The 9,055-nt window shown below is 35.7% G+C and overlaps 1 protein-coding gene across 1 annotated transcript; it reads left to right on the forward strand.

The window, feature by feature from the left end:
- The first annotated feature begins 340 nt into the window (after positions 1-340).
- LOC131876105 (G-type lectin S-receptor-like serine/threonine-protein kinase At2g19130) lies at positions 341-6,670 on the forward strand. Its single transcript, XM_059220893.1, has 2 exons — positions 341-1,175; positions 6,423-6,670. The coding sequence occupies exons 1-2, from the start codon at positions 341-343 to the stop codon at positions 6,668-6,670; spliced, it is 1,083 nt and encodes a 360-aa protein (XP_059076876.1).
- Positions 6,671-9,055: the final 2,385 nt, after the last annotated feature.

Consider the following 9,055-nt stretch of genomic DNA (forward strand, 5'->3'; position numbering starts at 1 on the left):
TGGTTTTTGTGGCGCTTACGGAAGCTGCAACTCCAACAATCTTTTGTTCTGCCGCTGTGTCGAAGGCTTCATCCCCAAAGACAATCGTGCCTGGGACTCGCAAGAGTGGTGGTCTAGTGGCTGTGTTCGCAAGAGCCCATTAAACTGCGATACCAAAAAAAGCAGCATTGATGAATTTATCGAGCCTGGTGTAACGCTGTCAGATGATTCAGCTTCGTCATACCCCGCATCCACAAAGGCAGACTGCCAGAAAGCCTGCCTCCGCAACTGCTCGTGCACTGCCTTTGCTTTCAATTCTCTTTCAGGACCCTGTCAAATCTGGTCCGGAGATTTGCTAAACATGCATAACTCTCCATCAAATAGCCGATGGACTGTCTCCATTCGAGTTGCTGCCTCTGCATCTCCAAAGTTTCATAAGCCACCGTCCTCTTCCAAATTGAAAACCATAATTATTATGAGTGCTCTCGCTCTTGCTCTTGCTTTGAGTCTCTTTTCATTTTTAATGTGGCAAAAGTATCGGCTACCACCACCAGTAGACACGTCTGTGGATTCCCCGGACTGTTTTCTTAGAATGTTTAGTTACATGGAGTTGAAGATTGCAACTAGGAATTTCAGGTCTAAGTTGGGAAGTGGAGGATTCGGCTCAGTGTTTAAAGGATCTCTACCAGACGGTACACTTGTGGCCGTAAAAAAATTGGAAGGTTCAAGACAACTTGATAAACAAGTCCGAGCAGAAATCGGCTCTCTTGGCAACATACAACATGCGAATTTGATCAGACTTCGGGGTTTTTGTGCAGAAGGACCTAAACGGTTACTGGTCTATGATTACATGCTCAATGGCTCCCTCAATTCTTTACTGTTCACTAGTAATTCAAAAAGAAAACGGAAGGTACTGGACTGGAAGACCCGATTCCAGATCGCTTTAGGCACTGCGCGAGGTTTAGTTCATCTCCACGAGGAGTGTAGGGATCGCATCATTCACGGCGATTTAAAGCCCGAAAACATTCTGCTAGACGGTAATTTTTCACCCAAGTTGGCAGATTTTGGGTTGGCAAAGCTTGTGGGTAGAGATTTCAGCCGTGTACTGACAACAATGAGAGGAACAAGAGGGTATTTGGCTCCAGAGGGGATTTCTGGTCTTCCCATCAGTCCCAAGGTTGATGTTTACAGTTTTGGTATGACACTCTTGGAAATCATTTCTGGCTGAAGAAGTGTGGATTTTGTAGAATTTTGAACCTGATCTATCCTCTTTGAACCAACTGATTAGACAACAATAACAGCAAAAAGAAGAAAACACCAATATCTTTATTGAAGCTTAATTAAAAAATTACATAGAGGCTGTATATATAAAGAATTTGCAGTCTAGAAGAATAAATAATAACTGCAGTTCTAAATATATTCCTAGCTTTGCATGGAAAGCTACTAAGGCTCTCAAACTAAAAAAAAGCAAACTACTCCCTAAATTAAGAATACAATAAGTGCATGCACAACATGCTTTATTTACTAAAAACAAACTCATGCAAAAAACAAAACTAAAAATAGTCCTAAGGATTCATGCATGCTGGAGCACATGCTTTATTTGCATGAATAAACAAAAAAAAACTATTAACTAAAAATAGCTTATGCATGCTGATGAATGGATAGCTTCATGTCCAAACTGGAGTTGCATGGAGCTGCATGCTAGAGTAGCATCACTTATCAACATACTCCCCCTTGATGCTGAGAGGGCTGACAATCTTATCTCGTAGTGCTATAAACTGAGCTTTCGCAACTGCTTTGGTGAATATATCTGCTAGTTGATCTTGGGTGTTGATGTGCTTCAATTCGACATCCTTCTTTTGCACCAAATCTCGTATGAAGTGATATTTCAAATCAAAATGCTTTGTTCTGCTGTGATGAACCGGATTCTTAGCTAACTTGATGGCACTCACATTGTCACAATAAATTACTGTAGGCTGAATTTGTTTTTCTCCAATTTCTTCCAAAACTTTTCTGAGCCGAAGGGCTTGTGTACTTGCTGAGGTAATTGCAACATACTCTGCTTCTGTAGATGAGAGGGCAACAATACTTTGTTTTTTCGAGCTCCAGGTAATCAAACCATAACCAAAAGAAAAACAATTTCCAGATGTAGATTTACGGTCATCCATACTACCTCCCCAATCTGAATCACTAAAGCCTACAAGATCGAACTTTTCAGAAGAGTAGTAATGAATACCAAAACTTGAATTCCCTTTCACATACCTCAAAATCCTCTTGGCTGCCTTCATATGTATTTCAGATGGATTTGTCATATACCTTGAAACAAGTGAAACTGAATAAGCAATATCTGGCCTCGTGTGGGTTAGAAACATCAAGCTCCCCACAATACTTCTGTAAGTTGTCTCATCAACTAAATCAGCACCATCATCTCTATATAAAAAATCTCCATGAGCACTTGGAGTGGAGGCAGGGTTACAATCCGTCATATTAAATTTCTTCAGCATATCCTGTGCATACTTTGTTTGACAAATGAAAATCTCATCCTTACTTTGATAAACCTCCATTCCTAGAAAATATTTCATTAGACCAAGATCTTTCATCTCAAATTCTTTCATCATAGCAGCTTTGAATTCATCTTTCATCTTAGAACTACTACCCATATACAAAAGATCATCAACATACAAACTTATGATGAGAATATCAATACCTTCTTGTTTTTAGTATAGGGTAGGATCACTCTTACTTCTCTGGAAGCCATTCTCCTGAAAGTATCCATCAATCCTGGCATACCATGCTCTTGGTGCTTGCTTGAGGCCATACAAAGCCTTCTTCAACTTGTAGACATAATTATCTTTTCCTTCCACTTCAAAACCTTGTGGCTGCTCCACATATACTTCCTCTTCTAAGTAACCATTCAAGAAGGCACTTTTCACATCCATATGATGTATGCTCAACTTCTTTTGAGCTGCTAATGAAATCAGCATTCTTATGGTCTCTTGTCTTGCTACTGGTGCAAATGTCTCTTCATAATAATTTCCATATTTTTGTGTGAAGCCTTTAGCAACTAATCTCGCTTTGTGTCTTTCAACACTCCCATCATTGTTAAATTTGGTCTTGTAGACCCATTTGGTGCCAATCCTTTTTTTGTCATGTGGAAGTTCTGTTAACTCCCAAGTATCATTCTTGTGAATGGAATCCATCTCTTCTTCCATGGCTTTCACCCAAACCTCATTAGTACATGCATCTTCAAAACATGATGGTTCAAAATTAGCCTTGGCTAATAAAGCAAAATTCACTGTTTCACCTACTGGGTTTTCTTCATGTACTTGATTTCCACTCCTCTGGTAGATATCACTCAATCTCCTTACTTTCCTTGTAGAACTTGGAGAAGAAGCTAGATTTGAACTTGGTACTAAAGAACTTGATGAAGGGTTGCTTGGTGGAGTTAAACCACTGGATATAGAAACATTAGTTGGCTGCTCATGATCAATATCAGCAATTATATCATCATTCAAAATAGATTTTGGCTTCTCAACATGGCCTTTTTTATGACCATAAACTCCCCCTTCATCAAAAATCACATCTCTTGAGACAATAAGCTTGTTAGTGAGGGGATTATACAATCTATAAGCCTTGTTTTTCTCACTATACCCAATAAAAATACATGACTCACTCTTTGCATCTAACTTCTGTCTATTCTGATCTGGTACATGCACATAAGCCAAACAACCAAAAACTTTGAAATGATTAACATTAGGCCTTTTACCATACCAAGCTTCATAAGGAGTCATCTTTTCTAGTGCACTGGTGGGGCTATGGTTGAGGATGTACACCGCTGTAGCAACTCCATCTCCCTAATAAGAATTGCTCAATCCCTTGGTTTGTAACGTGCACCTTGCCATTTCAACCACAGTACGATTCTTCCTTTCAGCTACTCCATTTTGTTGAGGTGTGTATGCAGTAGTAAGTCGCCTCTTGATGCCATTAAAATCACAATAATTTTGGAAAGCCTTTGAGAAAAATTCTCCTCCATGATCAGTCCTTAAACATTTGATCTTGCACCCTTTCTCATTTTCCACAAGGGCTTTAAACTTCTTGAATGTATCCAAGGCTTCATCTTTCGCCTTCAAAAAATATACCCAACAATTTCATGAGTAATCATCAATAAAAGTGATGAAATATGATGACTTACCCAAACTCTTAGTCTGCATAGGACCACATATATCTGAATGAACAAGCTGAAGTGGGTGATGAGCCCTCCATGCATTGCCCTTTGGAAACTTTTCTCTTGCATGCTTTCCTTTAGCACAACCTTCACAAACCTCCTTGTGTTCCTCAACCTTGGGCAAACCAGAAACTAATGCATGTGAGGTTAGAAACTTCAAACTATGAAAATTTAAATGCCCATACCTGAGATGCCATAACCAACTTGAATCCTCATAAGCCATATTTGCCAAACTGTTGTTATGTTCACCAAACCTCAAGGGTAACATCCTATTTCTTGTCTTAGGAACAATAGTGATCACCCTATTATCCTTATTCTTATCATAGATAGTACAAGTCTTATTCTCAAAGACTACTTTATAATTTTTCTCACATAGCTGCCCAACACTTAACAAATTGTACTTCAATTGTGGAGTATAATAAATATCATGAATACTCTTTATACCTTCTTTTGTTTGGACCTCCATAGCTCCTTTGGCAGCAACCTCCAATGATTTATCATCACCAAGTTGGATCTTGGATTTGAAACTTCCATCTTTTGTTGAGAACAACTTCTCATTCCCTGTCATATGGTTAGAGCATCCAGAATCTAGGTACCAAACATCTTTACTAGTATTTTCACCCTTGGCATAAGATAAGAATAAGTGATCAGGAGGATTGTCACTACTTTCTTGAGCATAGTTAGCACTTTTACGTTCTTTCAATCTGCATTCTCTTTCAAAGTAGCCATACCTATTACAATGGTAACATTGAACATTTCTTTTATCAAATTTGCCTCTACCTCTTCCTCTGAAACCACCACTTCCTCTTGAGCCACCTCTTCCTCTACCTCTTGAAGAATTTTGGCTTTGCCCTTTACCTTGGCCTTGATTGATTTTGGCACTACTGCTGTTTGCATCTTCATTTTTTGTGATTAGCAATTTAGAGGAAAATGCTTTCTCTACACCTTCAAAAGAATCTTTCAATCTTTCTTCATGAGACATCAAGGATCCAACCAGTTGATCAAACTGTAGTTTTGTCAAATCCTTGCTTTCTTCTATGATTATTGCTACATGATTCCATCTGGGTGTCAAAGATCTCAACACCTTTTTAATCAAAACTTCATTGCTTACAATTTCTCCAAGTGTAGCCATTTTATTGACCACATCTTTGACTCTGACACAATAATCACTTATACTTTCAGCTTCTTGCATCTTCAAATTCTCGAACTCTTGCTTCAATGTCTGAAGCTTGACCACTTTAACTTGATCACTACCCTGGTAAGCTTCTTGTAGAGTCTTCCAGGCATCTTTGGCAGTTGTTGCTCCTGATATTCTTGGAAATAAGCTCTTATCAAGAGCTATCTGAATGTGAAACAAAGCTTGAGCATTCTTTTTCCTTGCTTCCTTTCTTGTTGTTCTTTCATTGGCTGTAAGGGCATTCCAATCAGTTGGCTCTTCATAACCTGATTCAATAATCTCCCACAAATCTTTTCCAATCAAAAAGGTCAGCATCTTAATGCACCAATAATCATAATCATTCCCATCAAATTCTGGAATGAGCATATGGTTAGAATTCGACATGATTAACTTTGGCAAAATTCCAACAATAAAACTTTAACCCAAAACAATTTTACCTGTTCTGATACCACTTGTAGAATTTTGAACCTGACCTATCCTCTCTGAACCAACTGATTAGACAACAATAACAGCAAAAAGAAGAAAACACCAATATCTTTATTGAAGCTTAATTAAAAAATTATATAGAGGCTGTATATATAAAGAATTTGCAGTCTAGAAGAATAAATAATAACTGCAGTTCTAAATATATTCCTAGCTTTGCATGGAAAGCTACTAAGGCTCTCAAACTAAAAAAAGCAAACTACTCCCTAAATTAAGAATACAATAAGTGCATGCACAACATGCTTTATTTACTAAAAACAAACTCATGCAAAAAACAAAACTAAAAATCGTCTTAAGGATTCATGCATGCTGGAGTACATGCTTTATTTGCATGAATAAACAAAAAAAATACTATTAACTAAAAATAGCTTATGCATGCTGATGAATGGATAGCTTCATGTCCAAACTGGAGTTGCATGGAGCTGCATGCTAGAGCAGCATCACTTATCAACAGATTTAAACACGGAAGATTCAAGTAAGTATTACTTTCCCGCTTGGGTTGCGACTCAAATTTACCAGGGGAAGACAATTAGTATTGTGGACGAACATGTGTTGCAGCAGAGGCAGATATTGAAGAGGTGAGAAGAGCAGGCACTGTAGGGTTGTTATGCATTGAAAGGGAGGAAGAGATGAGGCCAAGCATGGAACAAGTGGGGAAGATGCTGGAGGGAAAGATGGAACCTCGAACTCCGCAGATGCCAAGCTCTGCACTCGTGGACAGACAAGCAGACCGAAGTGAGACCGACAGCTATGCAGGTTTAAATAAAGAACGAGCTTGCAGGCTAAGCTTGAATGTTATTGAATAAATTAGTATAAATATCTAATGTATTCCTAGGTATTCTAGTTGTAAATTTATTATTTTGATAGTTTACAGTTTTAAATTAGGATTCAATTAAATTGGAGATTTTGGTTTATGTATAATTTTAGAATTTTTAATAGAGTAATTCATACTTATTATTAACTTTCCTCTTTAGAGTATATTAAGTTATTATATATAGTTTTTTGTTGAATTTTTACAATACTTGTAAGTAACAATAAAATTCATGGTGTTCAAGTGAATGAATAAGTTTCTTCCATAGAATATGGATTTATTTTTGTTTTGACACTAATAGTCACAATAAGTGTTTGTACTCTTTAATGATCAATCCAAGAGGGGATTCAATTATTTGCAATAGATTTTTCATCATGTTTACTAAGGAATACCAAGCATATTGGCATACAATCATCTCATTTATAATTTCTCAATATATCTTACTATCTATTGGCAAAAAAATGTAATATTTTAAGATTGAATGAACTATATGCAAAGTTGGGTGTTACACTACTAAAGGCCAAAAACTTTGCAATGAATAGTATGGCTATCACAAAACACTTTAAATTCATTATTTCAATAATTTTAATATGATACATGATCCTTTTGATCATGTATCCTTTTGATCATGCTTTATGGTTTCAATTATCAATCATTGTACTACCATTTTAAATATTTCACTCTCAATAAGAAGAGAAATGGTGGTCATTAACATCATGCAATGAAAATATTTTAAGCATTAATAGGATTCTCAAAGCTACAATGGCAACCATTAGCCATATTGCAACACTTCACTTGACAATCCTTACTATAATGTCATCATACATTAAAAAAAATGATTTGAAATGGTCCACTATAATTATTAAATTTTAAAAATAAAATTAACGTTACTAGTTTAACTTTCCCACCACATTATTATCATCTTTACACATGTAGTGTGGTGGTTAAAAGACTTGGTGAAGTGGCCACCAAGGTTCAAATCCTTGTAGGGAAACTATGCTTTCATGCCTTGTACTTTCACTAGACTATCGCACTTGTAGATTTGCATATGGAATTGGAGGGCATAAATAAATGTTTTACTTATTTCCTCTATTCATTTTAACCTTCTTTATCCTTCCACACCATCAATCAATGTGATAATTATAGGTCCCACCATTTCTCAAATTTTCTTATCTATTGATATTTCTAATTGATCTCTACCAATGATCAAATGTTATGTGAGAGGCATATAAATAAGACCATTCACTCATTTTCCCTACTTAGCACTCTTATGATAAAGTATTTTATGCAATCTATCATTATTATTATCAAGCTAGCCCGATCATCATACATTATCAATCATCAAGTCTTCATACTTTCATGATGATATGAAAGTTATGCTATTAATTTTGAGAGAATAAAAGATTAAGCATTCAAGTAATATAAAGAAAAAAAGACCAATCAAATGTATTTGTTATGGCTTATCATATTATTTTATTCATAAAAAATAGGCTTTATTGAGTGACCGTTTAATGTGAATTTGCATTTTGCATTCCATTTTTCCATCTTATTTGGTTCAGATTTTTGTGAACCATAGTACTTATTTTAGAGAAAGTACAAGGGCATGTTGGATATTCATGTGCTTTGTTGTATGGTTATGATGATGTAGTTCATTGAATAATACTAATGCAATGTATAGAACAAGTGGGAGAATGCTAGGATTAGATGTTGTACACACTCCATAAAGACTTATTTTAGATTATTGTTATTTAAATATATATTTTATTGTTATGCATGTAGGATATATGTTTTTCCATTCTAGGTAATTGTTTGGGGAAACTTATAAACCTCTATGTAACATTGTGTTAGTTATTTTATTAGGTGGAGACACAAAAATTAGTTAAATATTAATTTAAGAAAATATATTAAGTAAAGTGTAAACTTGGAAGCCTAAAAAAAATAAAAGTTAAATAGTTTTGTCTTTTCATGATTTAGGGCCACGTGGTTTTATCTTACCACATGGTTGTATATGTGTAATCTTAAGTCTATAAAAGCAATAATATGCTTAGTAGTTAATAAAATTTTGTTCTAGAAATATTTGTTAATGGTTTTCAACTTCATGAGCTCTTATCTATCCTAAGTAGAGCCACTACCTTTGTCCTAAAAATCCCCAATGTGAAAATAATTGGAAGCTTCTTGACTAACAAACACATAGTAAATTTTCTTGAGAAAATATAGTAACAACTCATGGTTCTTAAATGGAGCTTGGCCAAAAAGCATATAGCACGTGCCACAAAAAATGATCTATTATGATTGCACTATTGACTCAAAAAACTATTTGAAGTCACGATAAGGTGTACATTTATTCTAAAATCAATAAAAAGAGCAAAAAACTATCCTT

This window comes from Cryptomeria japonica, chromosome 5 (genome assembly GCF_030272615.1).
Source record: "Cryptomeria japonica chromosome 5, Sugi_1.0, whole genome shotgun sequence".
NCBI lineage: Eukaryota > Viridiplantae > Streptophyta > Pinopsida > Cupressales > Cupressaceae > Cryptomeria > Cryptomeria japonica.

Bases quoted from the DNA above. Each gene is read 5' to 3' on its own strand.
- LOC131876105 (XM_059220893.1), top strand. From the start codon at position 341: ATGCATAACTCTCCATCAAATAGCCGATGGACTGTCTCCATTCGAGTT. The intron at 1,176-6,422 runs GTATGACACTCT...CATGTGTTGCAG, and splicing joins GGTTGATGTTTACAGTTTTG to CAGAGGCAGATATTGAAGAG.